The 24531-nt window shown below is 51.3% G+C and overlaps 1 protein-coding gene across 1 annotated transcript in view; it reads right to left on the bottom strand.

Moving 5' to 3' along the window:
- LOC132370156 (guanylate cyclase 2D-like) overlaps positions 1 to 24531 on the bottom strand; it is a 50751-nt gene that overhangs the window by 19425 nt on the left and 6795 nt on the right. Inside the window, 11 exon segments of the mRNA XM_059929904.1 lie at positions 4847 to 5039; positions 5464 to 5627; positions 8407 to 8555; positions 11993 to 12031; positions 12034 to 12141; positions 12444 to 12458; positions 12461 to 12599; positions 12837 to 13013; positions 15630 to 15664; positions 15806 to 16462; positions 21079 to 21211. Coding sequence (XP_059785887.1) covers positions 4847 to 5039; positions 5464 to 5627; positions 8407 to 8555; positions 11993 to 12031; positions 12034 to 12141; positions 12444 to 12458; positions 12461 to 12599; positions 12837 to 13013; positions 15630 to 15664; positions 15806 to 16462; positions 21079 to 21211 — 1809 coding nt within the window.

Raw genomic sequence — 24531 nt, 5'->3', positions numbered from 1 at the left:
GGTGCTATAATTCAATAAATTTCTTTCGCACACCATTATCTGTGGACTGTGCCCTACTACCTATGTCCCCCAGCTCTTTCCCTCACCCAGAATATCCCTGCCCCAATACCGGGAAGTGATCTGCCCTAATCATACCACATTCTGTTCATATACTTAAATTTGTTCCCTACAGCAAAAGGCTTAAAATTCACTCCCCATGGAGCTAGCAATCAGGGACTCCCATGATTTGCAGAATTTCCTGACTTACTCCTAACACTTGCTCCTGGTTCCCCACGTTTCAGCCAAATGGGAAACTTCCTGCTTTCCGCAGAGACACTCAGCGCTTGCTCACCTCCAGGCCCTGATGGTCTAGTCCCTCTGCCTAAAATGGTCTCCCCGAGTCCCTATCTGTTGAGATCCAAGCCCTCCATCAGCCCAGTTTTCACTGCATCAAGTCCATTAAATCTCCCCGGTCACCAGCTGGGGAAAAGATGTTTCCTTCCTCAGGGCTGTGACCTCCATCTCCCTCCCTCCCCATCATCTGCACTTACTCTGGGCTGGCCTGAATGTGGCTGGGTCAGGGGCAGGGCTGCCCCCCACTGTGTACATTTCCACACAGGAGAGAGACCTCCCACCCCATGCCCCCGGGAAAAATATGAGCAAGCTCTGGCTTTCGCTCTGCCCACACCCTTCTTCCCCACAGGAGGACAAACACATTATCTGATTGGCAAGATTGGAAAAAGGACTAAGTAAGAGCTCCCTTATTACTCATATAACCAGACACTATTCCAAACCCTTTACAAGAATTAGATCTTCACAAGAATTCTGTGAGGTAGGTACTATTACTATTGCCATTTTGCAGACAGAAACTGGGCCAGAGAGGTTAAGTCACTCGCCGACGTCACACAGCACAGATTTGAACTTGTTCAGTCTAGCTCCAGAGCCCATATGCTTTGCTGCCTCTTGATGTACATGGCTTGGGCTCTTTCTTTCTCTCTGCTGGGGAGAATCTGTCTGCTATGTGGGGTTTCCCTCTGTTCCTGCCCTGCACATGGTCAGCACATGGGTCTGGGCCAGGTCCTGCCTCCGAGACATAGCCTGGGAGATCTACTGCTTGCTAGCCTCTCTTCCAGCCCACCAGGTGTGCAGCTGCAATTCAGGAAGAGACACCAGCTCTGGGGACCCAGCACTGCCTCAGATGGGTGACCCAAGGTCCAAACTGGGGAGGAGGAGCAGTAGAAAGCCCCAAGGTGGCCACACATCCAGACCACATTCTCCAAGCGGCTAAGCTGACCTCTAACCCTCCACCTGCCTGCCACCTAAGCTGGAAGGGAGAGTTTGGTGTAATTAATAACCACCCCTATAACCCCAGCAGCAGAAAGATGACCAGGCACAGGCCCTGCCCTTTAGGAGCCCAGACTCACAAAGATGATCACTCAGAGACTCCTGTCGTAAGGGGCACTCAGCTACAAACGAGGGCTGCGCAGCTCCTTGTGCACAGGTGTGGTCCTTTTGCAGCTGGGAGAACACAGCCAGAGGAGAGGTGGGTGCAAAGGTTTCCATACTAACAAACACAGAGGTGAATTCTAACGCCACCACTGGCTTGCTGTGTGACCTTGGGCGAGTCACCCACCTCTCTGAGCCTGTATCCTCATCTGTACAGTAGGGATAATAATGCATCCCTCTGAGGGGCATTTCGAGGGTTAAATGAGATATCCTGTGACAATCCGTAGGCCAGGCCAGTCCTCTGTAGACATTTAACTGGTACATCTATATCCCCCCGCAATTCTGTGCTTTCGGGGGGAGGCCTCAGCGCCTGCACGAGCTGGCGCTCATCATCGTGTTGATATGAACGACAGCACTTCCTCTCACACTGCTTAATCTGCAGAACCGCCCTAAGCCGTAGGCACTTTCACCTCTGTTTTACAAATAGGAACTCGAGGCTCAGAGAGGTGAAGTGATGTGCCCAGGGTGGCTCAGCAGTATGGCCGGGGCCAGGCCCACCCGCCGGGCGGAGCGGCTGAGGTAAACCCTCTCCTCCCCCGCAGCCCACTCGAGCCCTGCTCCAGAGTTATGTCCATGAAAGTGCTCACTCAGCGCGTGCTGGGAGGGAATCACAGACCCCTGTGGAACCAGGAAATGATCGCCTGGCTGCCTCCCAGCCCAGACCGGATTAAAGAGCAGTAACCAGATCCTGCTGGGACGGAGGGGAAACCAAGGCGGCTGCGTGAGCGATGAGAGATGCGCTTGCACATGGGGGGGGGACCCGGCCTCCTGTTTCCCCACATCTGGATGGGTGTGCAGGCCTTGTTTTATTTCATTTCACTCTGCCAGAAAGATGCAGACCTCTTGGCCAGAGTTCAGAGCAGATCAGAAAGCGTGATTCAGAGCTGGGAGGGACACATGTGTGAGAAAAGATTAGCAGGGGAGGAAGAGACAAGGTCAGGGGTGACTCAGGGCACATCAAAGCTGCAGGGCTCAGCAAGACGAGATGAGGAATCTTTTCCTGGGGCCCATGGTAGCTCTGGAGGCAAGAGGGAAACTCAGCCAGCATGACAGAGAATGTCTCAGACCACGGGCTGGGGCAGGAACGTGGGGTCCTGAACAGGGAATGGGAAGGAAGATGTGTGCTAGGAATGCCAGTGGCTCAGGTTTCCGCGGGTCAGTGTGGGGCAGTGGACAGAGCTGGGCGGTGGTGGTGGACGTGGCACTTTCCTGTCCTGGCTCTGTCACCTACCAGCTGTGTGACCTCAGGCAAGGCACTTCCCTCTCTGGGCCTCAGTGAGCTCCTCATTTAGTCAGCACCTGTTTCCTGAGGACCTACCATGTACTGGACATTGCCAAGCACTGGGGACAGAGTCGTTTAGGTTGGAACCAACAGGTCCAGGGGTAGTTATGAGAGCATCACACAGGAGCTCCTAACCATGTCTGGGAGGGCAGGGAAGCTAACCTGAGACCAGGAGGGAGCAGAAGGGGAGAGAGAGCAGGGTTCCGGGAGGAGGGAACAGCATGTGCAAAGGCCTTGTGGTTAGAGAGAGAGCAAAGCTTGTGTGAGGAATACAGAGGACTGCAGGGGCAGAGTGCGGAGATGCAGTGGGGAGGGAGGTGGTGACAGCTCCTGGAGGGCCTTAGGGGCCGCTACGAACCTGTGGCTTTATCCTGAGGCTGTCCGTGTCCCGGGATGGTGAGCCCTGATGAAGTGGGGCTACAGGACCAGAATGCCCAAGTTCAAGTCTCAGCTTCATATCCTGCTGGGACTATGTAATTAGACAAGCTGCTTAACCACCTGTTTCTTCATCTGTAAATTAGGGGTGCTATTATCTACCTCATACATTGTTATGATGATCAAATGGGTTAATACATATAAGGCATCTAGACTGTGTACCAGTGTCTGGTATACAGTAAGCACTCAATAAGTACTGGCGATTACTGTCGTCGGGACACTGTGTGTAATGCTACCAGCAGACTTCCTGGCACCTCAAAGCGCTAGTTCTCTCCTCTGAAACTTCCTGCCCATGTATCCTTTCCATCCTGGCTTCAGCCCAGGGCCTGGTCCTCCCCAGTCCCGGCTTTCCTGGAGGGCGGTGGCAGGAAGGGGGCTGGCATGTCACAAACGAAGGCTAAGGCCAGGGGAGCCAGAGTATGGCTGTTTCCTGGAGCTTCCTCCCCACCTCATCCACTGTGTCTGAGGCTGACCTAGGACCCCCCAGCAATTGGATCAGAATAGGGGAAGGGGTGGGGTGGGAAGGTCCCCAAAGCAGGCGTAGAGGGCAGAAAGCTATTCACTTTCACAGGCTCACAGTTTACACAGCACTTCTACCAGGGGGAGAGGATCTGCCCATCATATGTGAACCCCTGGAACTGAAGTCATTATTCCTGTTTTATAGATAAGGAAACAGAGGTCCAGACTGGGGAAGCCAAAGTGACACAGAAGCCGGTGGTCAGGGTGGGACTCAAACCCAGAATCGAGAAGTGCACAGGGACTAGATTGTGAAGGATCTTGACGGCTCTGCCAAGCCCCTGCTGCCCACTCCAGCATCTCCCACCCACCACTCACTCCCACTGCTGGCCCACTTCATGTCTAGCCATCACAACCCATTCAGCATCCCTCCCAATTACTAGGTCCACCCTCTCAAGCCTCAAGCTTTAGCACTTTATTCCCCCATTGCTTGCCTGGAGCAACCACACCCAGGCTGGACAATGCTAGGAAGACAACACCTCCTCCAGGAAGCCTTTCTTGCTCTTTACACATCTACTCCTAGCTGGATTGGGGGCCCTCTCAGCATCCAGCACTGAGAGTTCCCCGAGGGCAGGCACAGAAGCTGACTCACCTGTCGGCCCTTGCCTGGCACAGGTTGAATATCTTTCCCCACCTCTTAAATCTGGGCTGGCCGTTTGACTTGCTTTGACCAATAGAATATGTCAGAAACGGCAATGTGCCTGACCCCAGCTTAGATCTCAAGAGGCTTCTGGGCTTCTGCCTTCTCTCTCAGAACTTTGCCACACCATGTAAACCATACCAACTCACCTGCTAGAGGGTGAGATACCATGTGGACCAGAACTGAGTTATCTCAACAAAGGCTCCAGAGTCCAGCCAAGATCAGCAGAGTTTCCTCTCACCCACAACTGACCACAGATGTATGAGTGAGACCAGCTGAGTCCAGGGACATTTCCAGCTGGACCTATAGGCTTGCGAGCAATAATAAATGCTTATCATTTTACACCACTGGGTTTGGGGGGATATTTGTTACACAACAATAGCTTACTGATTTAAAAAATGCATAAATAAATGACTGGAAGTAAATGTATGATGCAAACACAACGTAGAGGAGGGAGAGATGGAATGCCTGCCTCTTGGTCCTCTCACCTTATACACGTCATGGTTGCCCAGAACAGCATCAAACAGTGTGTAGAGGTCATTGAGCAAGCCCACCACCTCAATGGGCTCACTCAGGGCTGAGATGGTGGTAAAGCCTACAGTGTCACTGAAGTATATGGTAACCTGGTCAAAGTACTCTGGCTCCACAGTCGCCCCCATTTTCAGAGCTTCAGCCACAGACCTGAAGGGATGGGAAGGGCCAGAGTCACAAGGTGGGAGGACCCTCTTTCCACAGTTGGAAGTGAGAGAGGGATATTTGGGGGAAAATCCTGGGTTGGGTGTCAGGGGATCTGGGATAGCTCTGTTGGTGTGCTGGCTCCCCTCCAGCAAATACCTGCCCCTCTCTGGACATCATTTCCTCTGAGGTCCGATGGGGGACCCTGTGCCTTGTCCTTGTTCCCTAGGGAAAGAGGCAGCAGAAATTCAACGCTCATGTGCCCCCAGCAGTGCCTAATACATGTAAGCGTTTTATTAAAATATGTTGGATAAATAAACAATGAATGAATTGAATGAATTCATGGAACCCAGATTTACTGAGCACCTACTATGTCCCAGGTCCCATGCTCAGAGCCACTGAGGCTAGAGGCACAATCAAGTCCACTCACGGCAGGAGCATCTGAGAGAGCAACCTTTCCATCTTCTGTCTCTCCAACCCCAGCTCCTCAGTCCACTCCTGGATCAGGTCCTCCAGGTTCTGGGAATACTTCTCCAGCATCCGCAGCATAGAGTCAGCAACATTGGTCTTCTTGCCTTGGTTGATGCTTTTGAACTGAAAATGGAATGAAAATCCCAATTTGTCCATAAAGGTCAGCACACTCGGCCCTCAGGTTGAGAATCTGGGCCACAGGAATGAACCAGACATAGTCCCTGCCTGGAAGAGCCAGATGGTGGGGAGCAGATATGTAATAGACCAGGGGTGGCAACTCTGACAAGCGAAAGCACAGATGGCTGGGAGGAAAAATGGGTTGGTTCTCTATGAGGTGAACAGGCAGGGAGAGGACTTTGCACGGGAAAGTTTGCCCAGCATTGCATCACCATTAACAAACACATTGGTTCTCACAAAAACACTGTGGAATAGGCATTCTTTGTTCTCAAAGATAAGTGGATGGATGGATGAAGAGATGGGTAAATAGATAAAAGCAATGTATGTAGATTATTTACGTATATAATCTATTTCTACCTCTTTATTTCTCTCCTTTTTCAAAAAATTGTTTACAAAATAAAATAATAAATATGTACGGGTGCTGGGACCAAAGGAGAGTAAAGGTTAAAAAAAAAAAGTTAATCCAGGAGTGAGGTCTATATGCAAAATGCATGCTAGAATTTGGTCACAATTTTGGATATGAGCTTCCTAGCAACAAAGCAAAGAGGGAAATAGAGATTACATAATCTATGGAGTCCATGAGACAATGGAGTATTAAACTAGTTGCTCAAAAGGAACACAACTACTGCTGGTGCTGAGCAGAGAGAAGTACCTCTCTTAGGTCTTCGTAAGAGGACATTCACATGTTGTTATAAATTGTACCTTCAACAACAACCTTATAGGAAATATGGCACCCCGTTTCCTAGGGAGACTTCCTAGAACCTTCCCCAGTGTGGTTTGCACCTTCCCAAAGTGAAGTCAGTAGGAGAAGCAAATTAATGATGATCAAAGTGGAGGGGTTCATTCCTGTCTAAATCCAGCATCTCGACCTTTGTGTGTGTATAGGTGTGCATATCCAACCTTCATTAATACTGCTTCTCTCAGGCAAATGTCTGTAAAGTAGGGATTAGCAGCAGCCCCTGAAGAGCACCTATTTTGTATTGCTCATCAAAAGCAGAGGCATAAGCTTTAGAGGTCAGTTGCCATAAGTGTGACAGCTGCTGACCTTGAGACAGCAATATGGACAAGAAGCTGACTGTAAGGTCATCTCTGCAAGGAAGGCCCCTATTTTATAAAGTAAGAAATAAAGGATCTGAGAAATATAACTTATTATAGGACAACATAATGGTGGAACAGAGTTTCAAACTGAGGTCTATTATATATTAATGTTATCATCAGCCACCCCTCTGAATTATTTTATCATTTGGAATGTGTTTTCCATTGTTCCCCTTGCATTGCCCAGGAACAAAATCATAGGATCTACAAATAACAATCATTTTCTTCTTCCTTTACAACGTTCATTTTCTTGCTTAATTGCATTGGCTGGTACTCCCAGAACAATGTTATATGAACAGAGCCCAAGTCTTTTGACTTCAAGGTCAGTGCCCTTTCTCCTCATTCTCTCCTCAGAAAATTGCTTTTTTTTTTTTTTTTGGCTTGGTTATTTCACTTGATGGTCACACCAACATGTCAAGTTAGACCAGAGTTAGTCTTTCTAGGCATCACCTAAGGAGATCTGAGGCTCAACAGTGCAATCAGTTTGGCCAAGATCAAGTAGTAGGTAAGTGGGAGCATAGATCTGAATGCAGGCCTTCTGACCCTTAGCCTCCCCACAATGTGATGTAATTCTCACCTTCTGCATGTGACGCATATCATGTGCCTGTCTCTGCCTTCTCTGCCACTGAGCCTTAGGCAGGCTCACCCCTCACTCAGGGCAAGAGCTTTCTCCCCCACCTCGCTAGCTATGGCAATCTCTGACCCCTGGAAAGATTCTAGGCTGGTGTTATAAGAACTGGTTGCTCGTCCTAGCTCTGCAACCCACCCTCACAGTGGCCACTGAGAGCTCATTCACTCTGAGTCCAGATTTCCCATAGGACACCTGTGTGCTTCTCCTGTCTTCCTGTCTCTCTCTCCCTCATCACCTGTCTGGAAGCCCCTCTCGCTCACTGAACCTCTCCTTGGCAACGTTCCACTGCGGCTTGGGAGTGGAGGGCAGGAACGGGAGGCACAAAGATGTCACCTCAGGCTTGATGGGTTGCTCTGTGGGAGCCATTAGCCAGCTCAGTCAGGCCCACACACGCCACCACCGCCCTGCAAACTCATACAGGCTTGCCTCCCTCCTCCCAGTGCAGTCCCCGAGGCAGGCCTGGGGGGCCCCAGTCCCCCTCACATCTTCCATCCCCTGATGCGGGGAACCAGCGCTGTCTACACAGCCACAAATGGCCCCTCTGCTCTGGTGCCAGGAGGCCCGGCACAGGGTTGGGTCCCCAGCATCAGCACTGCACAGACAAACCTGGGTTTGGGTTCCAGCCCCACCTTTCACTCCCTCGCTTACCTTTGGCAAGTCCCCTCACCTCACTATGCCTGGGTTTCTCTCTTGTAGAGCCCAGATAACAGCAATGCTTCCTCGGAGAGCTATCATTAGGGTTAAATGAAGTAAGCACAGCACTTAGCATGGGTCTTGGTGCTCAGGAAAGCAAATGTCCCTGAACCCAGAGTTCTGAGAAAGCTTTCCTCAGATGGTGGACCTCGGGCCCCACCCTCAGCGATGACGATGCTGGCCCATTGCCCCCTTTCTGCCCAGTGGTTCCAGGCCCCGGGGAGAGTGTGGGGCCCCCACTGGGGAAAGTGAGGTGCACTGATCAGCCGTTTCTTGTGAGCAGCCAGTTCCTCTGGGGACACTGACCTGGGTACAGATCTGGTCCAGGTTGGGTCTGTCCTCCGGAGCCTCCTCCCAGCACTGCTCCATCAGCTGGATGCACTCAGGTGGCCCGTGGTCAGGAGACACCAGTGGCCGGCACAGGGGAGGGGGAGACGCCACCTTCCTGATGATTTCTGCAACAAGCACGGGCCGGGCAGTGGGGCTGAGGTCCCCAGGAGGGCTGGTGGGAAGGGGTGGGCCTGGGATCCTGAGAGGGAGGGCAGGGTGGGCCCGTGGGGTGCAGACATCAGGCCCCGAGGGTATTCCTCAGCCCCTTGATCTGTGCCCCGGGACGTGCTGCCCAGTGGACCAGGATCGCTGTTTTCCTGGGTCCGCCCCAGAGTGTGGCCGGGGAAGGGGTCTCAGCCTGGGAGACGGGTGAACAGGGTTTGAATTCTGGATCCGCCACCACCTCTCTATGAGATGGTGAACAAGACAGCAATCTCTCTTGAGCCCCGGTCTCCCCGTCTGTGAAATGAGCTTAATAAACTGCCTTCTTAAGAAGGGTGCCGAGGGAGGAGATGACAGATGCTAGATCTCGGGGTACTAGGTTCACCCCAAGCCCTGAACCCTGCACAACTTGTTACTGCTCTGTTACCAGCAATGACCACGAATGTGCTTGAGACCTGCGCAGTGCAGCTCTTTCTACCAGCCCTGCCACCTGGAGGCTGTCTGGTACCAACTCTCCGCAAGTGTGAAGCAAGACTCTCTGCTTATCATTATCACCATCATGATGACTATTTTCCCAGGACCGCCCCTACTGTGGATCTTCCTGTTCCCGCTCCACATGATGAAGACCACAGACTAAGTCGAGATCAGATAGATCAACAATCCAGCTCCGTCTCTGCCACTTGCCATCACTCTGTGCCTCGGTTTCCCCACCTAACAACCAATGGAAATAACCCCACCTTGGGAAGCTGTAGTGGGGCCTGGGGGAGCTGAGAGATTCACGGGAGCACCGGGAGGAGGTGAGGCTGGGTACCAAGCTCAGGGTCTCAGCGGCACAGGAGAGGACTTTGAGATTATCCACTTACATTCTGTACACGTTATGCCATCTCTCTGAGCCTCAGTTCCTCACCTATCAAAACGGCATAATAATAGTACAGACCGCACAGGGCTGTTAGAGGTATAGCAGGTTAATCTCTGAGGAGGGCTGTGATCCTCCTCAGAGACGGTGAGGAGGTGGGTCCCTTGGAACCAGTGAGGAGAAGCTTCTTTCTGGATTCCCCTTGGCTGGCCTCCGTGTTGGGGGCAGCCCATGATTCACTGTCCCATTTTACAGACAGGGAAACTGAGGTTCCGGGGTGGTGAACTAGGTCACCCACAGCCACAGGGTCAGTAACAAGCAGACGCCGGAACTGAGCCTGATCGCCTCCCAGCCTGGCACGATTTTCTCTGCCCAGAGGTTCCCAGTCTGCAGGCGTCAGACCCTGAGGGTCTCTGAGTAAAGGGTCTGGGAAGCTGTATGTGCTTGCAAAGGAGTGTGTGCAGATGGAACCAATAATATCACACACACACACACACACACACACATGTCCAGCTCTTTTTCAAAAGTATTTGGATGGTGTTGTGATGCGTAAAATACAGATCCATTTCAAAGTGTTGCTGATTTCAGAGCAGATTTTTGCCTTTGGGCATTTCCTCAGTCAGCGGATATTAAAAGTCAAATAGTAGCATGTGAGGCTCCAAACTTTTTTGTCATTAAAGTGGAGTCCTCACAGCAAGCATGTTGGGAACCCCTGGCCCAGGCCAGGCCGGGTCTCGTGTTCCCTCCCCATGCCGGGCCCGCCGTCCACACCCCATGCATCACTGTGACGGATCAGCCCTGCTGGCCGCTGACCGGGTAGGCTGCACAACCAGCTCCGTGGAGAAGTTGCTCCGTGGACGACTCCAGGAGAGTTTAGGGCAAGAGCACTGAGCTCACCCAAATCCTAGACCCATGGCTTCCCGCTAGGGAGTCCCTTCCCCTCTCTGAGCCTCACTTCATTCATCTCTGAAAAGAGTGCACTAGCCCACCTCACAGGGTTGTCCAATGGAATAACGCATATGAAAGTGCTTTGGAAACCACAAGTATCCCCCCCAACCACGACAGGATCTTAAAAAGATGCTATTTCTAAGAGCAAGGAGGTCTGCTTCCAACTGGGAGAGTCAGGAGAGAACATGGGATTCCCCACTAGCACACCCCTAAAACCACCCAGTATGCCAGGCACTTTGTCTAAGGCATTTCACTGAATCCTCACAAATACTCTGGGAGGCAGGCATCATGGTCCCCATTTTACAGATGAGAAAACTGAGGCTCAGAGCCTGAAAGAGATTTACTCAGAGTCACAAGGTGAACTGGTGTGGAGCTGGTCTCAAGTCCGTGTCCCCCAAAGACTATGCTCTTGACATTTTACCACCTGACACCAGGAAAACTACAGCCAGGGAGTAGCAGGTCCAGGACTGACAGCCCAATCCAGGGGTGACCCTGGGGTTCCAGACCTCGCCCCTAAAGCATGAGAAGCCCCGGTCTGAAGGGCCCTGCACGGTGGCATGGCTGACAGACCCATCTGGCTGGTCCCCCCTCTCTCAGCAGGCAGATGTTGCCGGGGGTGGCGGAGCAGTTGAGGAGAGTTGAACAAACGGCATGACCAAGCCCCTTCCCTTCCCACTCTTCCACCCCATAAATCTGGGGCCTGGAATGCTCATTATTCATGGAGCAATGCTTTGTGGAGAAAAGAAGCGAGGCCAGGCCTCCCCGTGAGTTAAAGATTATCCATCTGGGGTGGGAGGGGTGGTGGGTTCTGCTCCATCCCTGCCTGTACTGCGGGCCGAGATGCAGGATATCTGTGAGACAGGTCCCTGGAACAGGACAGAGGCAGCAGGGGGACAATTAGAAGAGCAGCCTAGAGTTCAGGGAGCCCTGACAGTGAATACAGAAGGGGAGGAAATATTTCTGAAGTTGGGCCCTGGCACTGGGGTCAGAAGAGAAAATGCCTAAGACCAGGTGATGATGAGGAAGGTGTGAGTGATTACACCCAAAAGCAGGGGGACAAAGATGCTCTTCAAGGAGCCCCACTCAGGCAGAGGACCAAGCCCCCAAATACTGAGCCGACTGGTGACATCAGGCATGGACCAGATGTCTGACACATTTTTAAATCTGATCCCCACTATAAAGATGGGAAAACTGAGGCTCAGAGAGGGTAAGTGATTTGTGTAAGGTCATGTAGTAAGTAAGTGACCCAGGGGGAGAACTGAGGTCTACATAGACTCAAAGCCTGTGCTGGGCAGCCCAGTGGTTAGGGCATGAGCACCTCTGGACACGGCAATGACATTGGGAGAGGAAGGAAGGGGTTGGGCTTATACCCAGAAACCAACGTCTTTAGCCCTGGAGCTGGTCAGCTGCCATTTTGGCAGAGTTGCCGAAGGCTGCCTGGCTTAAGTCAAAGAAACCCAGTTCTTGCTGTCAAACCAGGCATGTGTGTCTGTGTGGTTATTTTCAGGCCCCAATTTCCTGATGCTCACAGAGCTCCTCAACTACGTGGGGTCTCCGCCCGAGACAGGCCAAGGAAGGAGGCGGAGGATTCTGTGCCTTCCGCTGAGAGCCCTGGGGAGCCATAGGGGGGCCCCAAGTCAGCACCTCCTGCAGGATGATGCCGATGCTGAAGGTGTCTCCTTTGAGGGTGCCCCGCCCGGGTTCCCCAGGCCCCCGCAGCAGCTCTGGAGCCGTCCACAGCAGCTCTGCAATCACAGGATGAGGCCACAGAGCCGTCACCCGCTGACCACCCAAGCTGGGCGGCACTTCACACATGTGGTGTCGTCGTCCTGTCCCTACAGCCCCGGAGGAGGGAGATGCTTCTGTCCTCCCCCATTCACAGGTAAGGGTCCCGAGGCTCAGAGAGGAAAAGTCATCACCTCAAGGTCACACCACAGGAAGTACCGGAGCACCAGACATCTCCCCCTCTCCCCTTGCCTCACAAGCACCCAGTGTAAACAGAGGCCTCAGAACCTACTGGCAGCCTCCTGCCCACCCCTGAGCTGACCTTCCGGGGCTGGCCGGGGCGGGGAGCCCGCTGAGCGTCCAGGAGCTCTGCATAACCATGGTCAGTGACCTGCAGCACAAAGTGTCCAGCCACAACACAGTTTTGGGACTTGAGGCGGCCATGAGGGAAATGCCGATGGTGCAGATACCACACCCCCTGCGGTGGAATAATGGGGGTCCCTGAGGCCTGTGGTGAATGAGAAGGACCCCTGCTTCTCTCAGAATTCCCACGGACCCCAGGAAATCTTCCTGCCTCCCTCACCCTTTGCCACACTGTCAGATTTTTCTCAGTTAGACAAAGTAGAAAGAGCCCAGGCCTAGGAAATCTGAGCATCTCTTGTCTCCCTTCCCTCCCCATTGCCTCCACAGCTCCAGGTTTGAGAAGTGTTCTCACACGGATCATATCCAGCACCAGGAAGGCCTTGAAAGTCCAGTCCAGCCGCAGATCCTCATTCCGCAGCAGGTCCTCCAGGCTGCCCCGGGCACAGTGCTCCAACACAAGAGCACTGACCCCAGGGGCCACAAAGAAGTCCAGGAAGGTGGCAATGTTCTCATGCCGCAGCTCCCGCATCTGCCAGGGCAACGGTCACCTTAGCAGCCCCCAGGGGACTCTCAAAGTGTGGACATCTGACCCCCAGTACTTAGCACCCAGCACACAGCTGAACACAGAGAGGCATCAGAAATGTTGGATGGATGTGATGGGTGGATGGATGGATGGATGGATAAAGGATGAGTGGATGGATGAATAATGAATGGGTGGATGGATGGATGGATGGATGGATAAAGGATGAGTGGATGGATGAATGTGTGGATGGATGAAGAATGGGTGGATGGGTAAATAGATGGGTGGATGGGTGAATGAATGAGCCAGCGAAATGAGTGTGTGGAAGCATCACGGGTGAATAAGTGAATAGGCTGTAGCCAACTCCACAGAATAGGGATCTAGGACTATTCTCAACCTAAGTGACATCATGGACCTAGAAACTTTGTAAGTTCTCTCCCCAAGACTCAGAGACTGATGAGCAGAAGAGCAGAAGAGGTCAGGCACAAGCAGTCCAGCAGGTCAGAGAGCTCGAATCCAGCCAGCAAGGCTAGCATTTGCCCGAGCAGGAGAGATGAAACCATTGTCTGGCATGGCCTCCCTCGCTAAAACAGTTCAGGGTTCAACTAAGTGGAGGAAACCTGAATACTCTTCCCACTCCTTAGAGATTTGCATGCTTATTAGCATACAAGGTGAGGTAAGAATGGCCTCAAATCCTTTGACACTCCTGCTGTCAAGAACTTGGGCCTCTGACCCCTCCCCTTGAATCTGAGCAGGCTCTGTGACACTGTGACCAATAGAACACGGTGGAAGTGATCTTGCGTGTTTTGGGTCCAGGTCTTAGGAGACTGACGCCTTCCATTTCCTGTTTGTTGGCGCCCTCTCAGTTGGAGGCCTGAATGCTCATAAGAAGTCACTCTACCCTGAGTCACCACACTGGCGAGACCACGGGGAGAGGCCCTGAGACTACCCACAATGGGAAGGCATGTCATGATGAGTCCTCTCTTCCAACCGCCCAGCCAAGGCCCCAAGCATGCAAGTGAAGCCATCTGAGGCCTTCTAGACAGGGTGTCAGCAAACTTTCCTGTTAAAGTCCAGATGGTAAATATTTTCGGCTTTGTAGGCCTTGCAATCTCTGTCACAAATACTTCTGCCATTGCAGTGTGAATGCATAGAGAGTTACATAAACGAACCCATTGGCCCATTGCTGAGAGAAGCCCCGGGGTAGACCCACGCAGGTGGTGCCCAGGCCCAAGCATGGCTGTGTTCCAATCAAATTTTTTTCTACAAAAACAGGCAGTAGACTTGGTTTGACCTGAGAGCCAAGCACTGACAGCCCATTTACAAGCCGAAAAACCACTGAGTAATCCCCAATACAGGTCAAGTGGAACTGAAGAACTACTTGGCTGAGCGCTGCTCAAATTTCCTACCCACAAAATTGTAAGACATTATAAAATGGTTGATGTTTAAAGCCACTACATTTTGGGATAAGTTGTTACACAGTCATAGATAACCAGAACAGCATGGTAAAGGTTCTGAGAAGTCCTGTGTCTAAGCCAAGAAACTTCCAAACTCATTTGCCCACAGATAGAACCTTTTCTTTTAAGAAACATCTACACATATTGATTGCAAGATTCCCACTGGGAAATGCCTAACCTAAACCTCCAGACACTGAATCTCTCCGAAGCTGATTTCAGATGGTGGTGGTGTTGGAAATAATAATAAAATCCACAATTTTCCAAAGGCACTCTACCTGCCAGAGACAGTTCTAGGTTATTTCATCTATTCTCTCCAATCCTCACAATTCCCCTGGGGTGGATTTCATCAGCTCCATTTTACAGGAAAGCCAAGTGTCCTATGGAGGCAGGATTCCATCTCAGATCTTCCTGACTCAAATCTTATGCTCTGTCCTCCATCCCACAGTGCTTCTCAGGATGGTGACCATCTCGGGGGTGAAGGGGCTTATGTGAGTAGTGACGATAGGTGACTGGAAGCTCCCCGAAGAAAGGAATTCTGTCTCTTTTCTCCACTGCTGTGTCCCCAGAGCCCAGAGCATAGGCGGTGCTCAAAAAATAGTGGACAAATGAATGGATGTGTAGAGGGATGGAGGATACAGTTGAGGTCCTTCAGTGGTGCTGATTGTACCATGTGATGATAGTGATGAAGAGGATTGTGCCCCTGGTAGTCATGGTGATGATCATACTGGGGTGGTGATGTGAAGCTGGGGATGCTGGTGTGTGATGCTGACAGTGATGGGGTATATCTGTGATGACAATGGGGCAGTGATCATGATGATAGGAAGCACTTCCTTTTTTGAGGCTAGAAGCTTCTGCATTGAGTAGAGACCAATCCAGACCGGTAAGGGTCTCCTGACAGCACCCCGTCCGCAGCCCACCCTCCACGCCCTCTGCAGCTCTACCTTTCTCAGGAGGCTGAGGCAGCTCGGCCACAGCTCAGGGGCTGTGCCAGCTTCAAACTTCAAGCTTCAAACCTGGGACTCAGGTCCTGCTACACTCTCCTTTTCTTCACCCTACCAGGCAAGAACCAAGAAAGCCCTTGGCTCCCACTTCACAATTAACACATGCATCAGAGCTCAAAATCCAGCTGTATTGCTTGCCAGCTGTGTGACTTGGGCATGCTACTTACCTTCTCTGAGCTGCAAAATGCAGACCTCAGCAGAACTAGCTCACAGGGCTGCTGTGGGGTTAAATGTGGGCCTGTTGTCAAGTGCTCAGCCCAGTGTCTGATATAAGAAAACTCCCCATCAGCAGCCATATGAAGTCCCGGCTGCCCAAAGGAGGAAAACACCCACATACACTTACCCTTCAGACCATCCACGCTGCAGAGCTGCTTCAGGACCTCTGTGGCCCCCTGCTCCCCGGGTCCCAGAGAGGTCACCAGCCCCACAGGCAGCCCGTATGCCCTGAGAGTCATGGCCACCTGCCGGGCAGTAGCCAACCAGATGTCCTGGTGGGAGGACACAATGGCCACGTGAGCCCAGCCAAAATGTCTCATGACGGACAGCAGCACGTGGGTAGCCGAAGGCAAGGTGGGCACCAGCACACCTCCTCCCTCTGGAACCCCACACACCCAGGGGAAGAGGGTCTTTCCCCAGCCTTGGGCCAGCAGGGCTGCTGCTGGGCAGTAACCAGGATTGACAGGGCCCACAAAAACAGCTACGGTGTTCTTATGGGCCAGGAATGTGGCCAGGGCACTAGAGGTGTCACAGCCCGTGGGAAGAACCACGGAAGTCAGCTGTGAGCCCAGCGCCAGTGAGGAATCCTGGTTGGCTTGGTTCACAGCCAGCTGGGCAGCCACACTGGGGAAGGCCTGAGCAAAGATGGGGTCACAGTCCCAGGGACCCAGCACCCCCAGGGTGAAGGTCCAGCCAGCCACAGGAGAGTGCCCCAAAGCAGCACAGAGAGAAGTGGCAGGAAAGGGACTATCCTTGGATGGCTGAGAGTAGACCCTCACGGGCCCTGGCAGCGTTGGCAGGCCTTCCTATGCAGCAGCTTCCAGGACCAACCTTCAGGGTACAAGCCCTCCTGCAGTCCTTGGAAAGAGGGATAAAGATGAGGTTGGCTTTCTAGCATTTTCTGCCTGTGCTTCCTGCATGATTTTGAGGCAGACACCCCTCCTGCCCCCAGAACCTCAGTCTCCTCATTGGTAAAATGAGGGATTTGGACCCATGATATCGGAAGACCCCCAGCTCTGGGGGCCTAACCTCCTCTGCAGGACTGGCTCACAGCCCCGAGATACCCACGCACGGTCCTGGGCTGGAGCTCAGTGGCTCGGCCTGGGCTCCAGAGTCAGAGCTGGCCAGACCCGGCTCACTGCTTCCCATCCTTGTGGCTCTAGACCAATCTCTGAAGTTTCTGAGCTTCATTTTTCTCTTCTGTAAAATGTGGATAATGAAACCTGGGGGCACCCCAGGAAGGCAGAAGATCCAAACTCACCCTTAAGAAACTGCCAAGCTGGTAGAGAGGCAAGTCCCAGCCAAGAGAAGAGCGGATCCCGAGTGCGGGCAGTAGCAGGACCAGTGGTGAGGCTCTGAGGGCCCCGGGAGGAGGGCTCACGGACGGTTTCCCAGAGTCTGAACCACCTACACTTGGAGTGTAGATCAGGAGAGTAAGAGGATGCCCTCCCAATGCCAACTGCAGTGGTCTGTGCAGAGTAGCTCCTAGAAATTATGTTCAGTGCAAAGGAATGAGAAGGGCCTTGGCATCACACAGAGGAATAAATCCTGATTTTATCACTTACTAGCCCCTGACCTTGGGCAAGACATTTAACTTCTCTGAACCTCAGTTTCCTCATCTGTAAAATGGAGATGACAATAGCTACCTGGCAGAGCTGTGGTGGAGACTAAAATGTGTAGCGTGTTTACAGTGGGGATAGTCGTTGCGGTGAGTAGGGAACTAACTAGGCACTTATTAACCAGAATAGTTATCAACATCACCGTCACCATCATCACCATCTTTGCATCTTTGAGGAGAGGCAGGTGTACTGTGGTGTAAAGAAAGCTGGACAGAGAGGTGGAGGCCTGAGCTTCAGCCCCAGTCCTGCCCCTGCCCCATTCAAGGCCTCAGCCTCCCCATCTGTAGAAGAAGCCGGTTTGCAGGGCTGGCCAGACCTGAGCCCTTCCAACCTGTGATGCTATGTTTCTCCCAGCTCAGAGGCCAGGGTCTTGGGGAGGGCTGCTCTTCGACCAGTCTCTGAGGGACCCTCTGTACACTCCCTCCTCTTCTGCTGTGATACTCTAAGTGGTCTCCTAACATCCCACCCCAAGGGATGAACCCCTCAGAGCAGCTGGGTTTGTTCTGGGCTCACAAAGAGCTAATCATTTCTGGTTGGGAACATAGGCATATACGGCTGATATTAATGACAAACACCTCTCCCCTCAATCTGTACTTCCCAAAGCACCTGTGATCCACACCTGTGCCTGGTGCTCCTAGAGACCCTGAGGAGAGACCTCTTATCCTCTTTTCCAGAGGAAGAAACTGACTCTGGGCAGGGCAGTGACTTGTCCCGGGTCTCACCAAAAGTTAGGGCTGAGCTGGTCCTGAGCCTGGCTTCCCACCTCCCAGCCAAAGACAAAAATCACCTCTTTTATTGAACACCTAGAACATCAGAGCTGAAGGATCCTGGAGATCTAAGCATCTGAGCCAACTCCTCTGTGTACAGATGGGGAAACGGGTACAGAAAGGGGTGCGGACTTCCCTCCATCCCACAAAGCAGCAAGAGGCTCCCCTGGTCCCTCAGTCCTGCTGGCCATGCTCAGTGTCCCAGGAATTCTGCGGCCAATGGCCTGCAAGGGGTCACAGGAGGCTCAGGCCCTTAGCGAGGGCAGCCTCTGGCCAGGGCAGGAGCCACCTTTAGCCCCGCCTCCACCTCTGACTTGTGAGACAGTGTTCACACCCTTTTCGGTGCCATCTGTACAGGGAGGGCTTAGTTTATATGTTTAGGGTCTCCAAAGATCCTTCATCTCCAATATTCTACCTGTCAACAAAAATTAGGAAACAGGTGATCTTTGTCTCTGCAGCTGGCCACGTCCCCTCTCCTAACCCTTCCCCCAGGAGTGTGTGAGCTGCAAGTGCTCCCACCTCTGGCACAAGGGGTTCAGGTGCCACCCTCCTAGGGAGGGACCGTTTGTAGCTTTAGACTCAAGTGGATGGACACTGAGGACCAGCTACAGATAGCTTGGCTCATGGAGCCAAGTTCATGAAGCTAGTCAACTCCATACTACCATAACGCAAAAAGATGAAGATGCCTTTAGTTACATTAACAAACAAATGACCCAAATATTCCAGGGAAGGAGGATGGGGGACTCCTGTCCGAGCCAGGGCCCCTTCAAGCCCTGTATCCAAGGGTCACTCTCCTGTGCCCCAACCTGCTCCTTCTTGCCTCCTTCAGGGCAAGCTCCCCAAAGACCCACCTGCCACGCTGTGCTGTTGGAGCTGATTGACCGCCTCTCGGCAGATCCTGAGGTTCCTGCATGAGCGTCCTCGGATGTCAGACTCTCCAAGGGAGCTCTGTCCTGGGGAGCCCCCGTTCCCACCACAGCCCGCACAGTCCCACAGTCACCACTCCGGCTGCCTGCCAGCTTCCCAAGACTCCTGCTGAGGGAGGGCCTCGTATATGGGCCGTTCCCCCCTGTCCTCCATGGGGGCCTGAAGAAACCGTTTGGAAAATTCCATCTGTTCAGACCCTAGGGCTCTGGGGAGCCAAGCACAGACGAGAAGGAGGGAATGAAGGAGAGAGGAACTGAGGGAAGGAGGCAGGGAGGGAAGGAGGATGTCTTCAGCACTACGGACAGCTCCACACCTGGCTGGGACTCCCAGGAGGAAAAAAGAATGGGCGAGCACTGAAGAAACCAGCATTACTGAGCGTCCACTACGTGCCAAGCCCTGTGCTGGGCACTATTTATACAACCCACTGAGAAAGGTACTGTCATTATTATTCCCACTTTATACATGAGGAAAGTACAGCTCAAACAGGTTAGGTAATTTGACAAAGGGCACAGAGCTAGTAAGTGGCGGGGCTTCTGCTCATCACACCACATTGATTCTTTGGGAATTATAACAGCGGTTTTTCTATCTTCTCTTTTGATGTGGACCCTTATGTGGAGATAGACGCCAGAACCCAGTGGATTTTCAGCCCTTCCTCTGCCACCTGCTCTCTCCTACTAAGGTGAAATTAACCTTTACTAAGTACACGAAGTTTGTACTATGTGCTAGGGATTGTACATACCCTATACAACCTCTCCGGGCTGTACATAGTGAATGCTCAATAATGCTGGTTTCTTTAGTGCTCGCCCATTCTTTTTTCCTCCTGGAGTCCCAGAAACCATTGTTTCTGATGGTTAAGTGCTGCCATCTACCTGGCTTCCCATTATTCACACTGAGATCAAGGAGCTTCCATTACAACACCCCCCATGGCCATCTCTGGCCTACAAAGGACAACTACCATAGAGTTCCTCAAGGATGGGGAGGTCTCCCACCCCCATGAATGCATTCCTTAATGCTTGGGTGAAAGGAGTGTCCTCCAGCTTCTCCTAGGGTTGCGAGCAGGTTGCATATAATAGATCCACCCCAACGTGCCCACTCTCCTGAGCCTTCAGACTTTCCTACACAGTGTTCCAAGGAAGTTCTGGAATTTCAACATTGTTCAGTAAGGCCATCACTGTGTCCAAGCTTCAATTAATCAGATTATTATATCCAAGACATGTGAACAACCTAAATGTCCAATGACAGATGAATGGATAAAGAAGATGTGGTACCTATATACAATGGAATATTACTCAGCCATAAAAAGGAATGAAATTGGGTCATTTGTAGAGATGTGGATGGACCTAGAATCTGTCATACAGAGTGAAGTAAGCCAGAAAGAGAAAAACAAATATCGTATATTAACACATATATGTGGAATCTAGAAAAATGGTACAGATGAACCTATTTCCAGGGCAGGAATAGAGACGCAGACGTAGAGAATGGACATGTGGACACAGAAGGGGAAGGGGAGGGTGGGACGATTTGGAAGATTAAGATTGACATATATACACTACCATGCGTAAAATAGCTAGCAGGAACATGCTATAAAGCACAGGATGCTCAGCTCCGTGCTCTGTGACGATCTAGATGAGGGGATGGGGGGGAGTGGGAGGGAGGTCCAAGAGGCAGTGGATATAGGTATACATATAGCTGATTCACTTCATTGTACAGCAGAAACTAACACAACATTGTAAAGCAATTATACTCCAGTAAAAAATAAATTAAAAAAAAAAACCACTCCTGGGTGATCAAGTCAAAATATTAAATTCCACATCCTAGGCTACGGCACCCATGTCAGTGAATTTGGCACAATCAATTCTTATAATTCTTCCCCTTGGTCTAACACCCTCGGAATCCACTCCCACAGGCTCCTGCTTATACAGATTGACAGAGTCTTATAAGTATTTCACTGTCTAGACTATCTTCTCACAGTGCAGGGTTTTTTTTGTTTTTGTTTTTGTCTTTGTTTTTGTTTTCGTCAAATTTAAGATTTATTAGATGTAGCAAGACCACGTGGGAGTAATAAACTTACTATCTGCCAAGTTTACCTTTTTGATTACATATTAGTTCCTTGGTCAACTTCTGAGTATCTGAGGTTACTAATTTGCACTTCTCCTCCAGGCTATGCTGGGGCTGAGTGCTGGTCCTGGGCTTGGAGGCAATGAGGACGCTGAGGGCGTTCTGAGGAGCACAGGTATCAGCTTATAGAATTACTGCTCCCCGTCGACCACTGAAAGGTTTTTATGCAGATAAGGAAGTGCACTTAGGTAGGGAGGGGCTGCTTCCGCTGATGAAGGGGATTTAGGGGAATTTGCAGATCAGAATTCTCAGCCCCATCCATTTCTCCCCAGATGTCTCCACCCCAAGTCCTGGGGTCCCAGTCCTTTCCTATTAGCACTCCTCCTTCAATATAAGAGACCTGGGGTGGAGGTGTTGCAACTCTGCAACCTTTACCATCAGACCCTGGGTTTGGTCCTCGGTTATACCCTCCTTGCACCCACAGACATGAGGGACTCCTTCAAGCTCTCATGGAAACCTTCTGTTGTTCACACACGTTCTCAATTTTATGGTCATAATTTTCTATTTATTTTCTATATATATATATATATATATGATCTCTTGGGCTGTAGGAAGAAGCCATGTTCCTCTACTGTCTGGTTTTTTTTTTTAACTTCATAAATGCCCATGATCTTGGAAGATGGGTTTTTTTTAATAAATTTATTTTTGGCTGTGTTGGATCTTCATTGCTGCACACAGGCTTTCTCTAGTTGCGGAGAAGAGCAGGGGCGACTCTTCCTTGCAGCGCGCGGGCTTCTCATTGCAGTGGCTTCTCTTGTTGCGGAGCACAGGCTCTAGGTGCACGGGCTTCGGTAGTTGTGGCACGCGGGCTCAGTAGTTGTGGCTCTCGGGCTCTAGAGCGTGGGCTCAGTAGTTGCAGCGTGTGGGCTTAGTTGATTCGCAGCATGTGGGAATCTTCCCGGACCAGGGCTCGAACCCGTGTCCCCTGCATTGGCAGGTGGATTCTTAACCACTGCACCACCAGGGAAGTCCCTTCACTGTCTTTATAACCAGTATTGTTGCCACAGGGCAAAGTGCCACAGCCACTTGATATGCCAAAGTCTGGCCTTCCAACCTGCGCTGCATCCCATGCTACTACCCATGATCATTTGAGTAACTGTGTTACTACCAGACGTCATGAATTACTTGCATCCTATTTCCCCCAGCAGGAGATTATCCCCATGTTGCTCAGATACAGGACCAATCCAATTCCAGAATCCTATTTGGAGAATCTAGTTCCTAAGGCCACTCTTGGCACTAGACAGAGTCCTAGCAGGAAACTGAGGGCAGACTCAAATTAGGGTAATTCTAGAAGGGCTTGTTTACAAATGCCTATTATAAAGGTGGGAGCAGGGGTTTCTAAAGAATATTGCAGTAACTTGAGACTAATGGTAGCAGAACTATTGCCTCTCCGGGTCCAAAGGGATGAGGGGAAGGAGTTTTCTGGAGCCCGGAAGACAGTTGGCTGCCTCGAAAGGTGAAAGGACACATCCAGACTATGATGTCCCCACAGGGAAGAATCAAGGGAAGTAGAAACCCAATCCCATGTCTCTTACCCTTGCTGCTAGGGCTTCTCATTGGCCCAAACTAACCAGAATCCAGGATCTCTCCAGGGGTTCTAGAGTCCACTCCATCTGTCCCCCAGAAAAATGGAAGTCCTTAGCTGATGAAGGAGCCTTAAGTGGCCTCAGGGACACCTCTCAGACAGGACAAGAACTCTGTGTATCTCCACCCACACTTGCTCATATCCACTGGTTACTGGCCACTCACTATTCCCTTGGCCACTGCCCTGCTGTGAGCCAGTCAGCTGTTAATGCTTCTGCCCTGTTGCGTTGAGAAACCTGTGTCCTCTGACCTCTACATCCTGGTCCTTGTTCTATACTCTCTGCCAGCAGGGCAAGCCTGTACCCTCTGGCTGTCATCAGCCCCAGACGGTCAAGAGGCATCATCAAACACAAAGTACCAGTAAATACCATCCATAGAGCCTTTGCAACAGCCAAGATAGTCAAGATAGTCATAATAGCAAACACGTTATGTTTAGGACCATTATAGGTGTTTCCCATGTAATGATTCATTTCATCATCACACTCCTATGAGATAGGACAGGCCTTCCCTGTCTTGTTCATTTCTGGGGCCTTAAGACCCTGCCTGGCACTTATTAGATATACAATAAGTCTGTGCTGAATTTACTGTCTCCATTTTGCTGCTGCAGATCACAAAGCTCTTGAGGGGAAGAGCTGGGATTTAGAACCAGGAAGTCGAGCTCCAGAGCCCATGACCTCAACCCCAGTACGTGCTGCTTTTATTTTTTTAACATAATGCCAAGCTTTCCCTCATTTTTTCTTTTCCCAGGAAAGCATCTCCAAATCCTTTCACGTTCCTCACATAGGTAATAACATGACATGACATAAATGGCACTAAGGTGGCGCTGTGGTATATTCTCACCTCATTTAAGCCTCATTATAACCTTCACAGCGCAAGGCTTGAAGGGGCAAGCACCTGTTCAGTCCTATTCATTGCTGTAGCCCCAAAGCCGAGCCTGGCACAGAGCATATGCACATTAAATATCAATTGGGCGAGTTAACTTTACAGATGAGGGATTGAGGTTCCTAAAGCTTAATAAACTTTCCCGAGGTGGCAGAATTAGTAAGTGACAGAGCCCTGATTTGTAACCTGTCTTTGTCCCCAAAACTGTTTCTACTGCACTGTGCTGCCTGGCCTCTCTGGGTCTCGCTTTCCTCGCCAGTTAAATGGAGATTTTAACGGCCCTTAGGGTTGCTGTGGGGACAAAGGGTACAATGAGGTGGAGGCACTCTGCAAACAGGAAAGGGGGACACAGATGCAGGGCTACCTTCTTTCCCTCTCTGTGTCGCTGAGCCCTGGTGCAGAACAGGAGCCCCAGAGAATGAGGGTGGTGCCTCCAGACAACAGTGAAACTGAGATGGATGGAAGATGGGTGGATGGATGGATGAAAAAAAATGCTCTTTTGAAAAAGATGTTGTACCAGGGTAGAGGCTGGCTGGTCTTTTAGCCTTTATCCAGCAGAGGGCACCAAGGCTCCAATAATTAGCCTAGACTAGAGTTTCCTGGTAGGAAAAAGCCTCCTCCAGGAGGGCACTGTAGCCAGCCCTGGTCCTGGTCTGTAGCTTTCTGGCAACTCTGGCAGGTGAAAGGATAGATACACAGAAAACCAGGTCAGAGACCACGCGGCACGGGGTGAGACGTAAAGAGCACAGGCTTAGAGACAGACCCTCACGCCTGCCTCCGGTAACAGCGGCCTCAGGGAGAACACTTCACACACCAGAGCCCTGTTTCCCTTTGTAAAATGGGGAAATAAGTGTACCTTTTAGGTTTGTCGTGAGGATTAAATGAGATACACTAGAGAGCACTCAGTATGCCGGAAGCCCTCAACAATTACAAGTGAGGTATTCATGGTTCAGAGT

The sequence above is a fragment of the Balaenoptera ricei genome, chromosome 8 (genome assembly GCF_028023285.1).
Source record: "Balaenoptera ricei isolate mBalRic1 chromosome 8, mBalRic1.hap2, whole genome shotgun sequence".
Lineage (NCBI taxonomy): Eukaryota > Metazoa > Chordata > Mammalia > Artiodactyla > Balaenopteridae > Balaenoptera > Balaenoptera ricei.
This window is presented reverse-complemented; position numbering and strand designations above follow the sequence as displayed.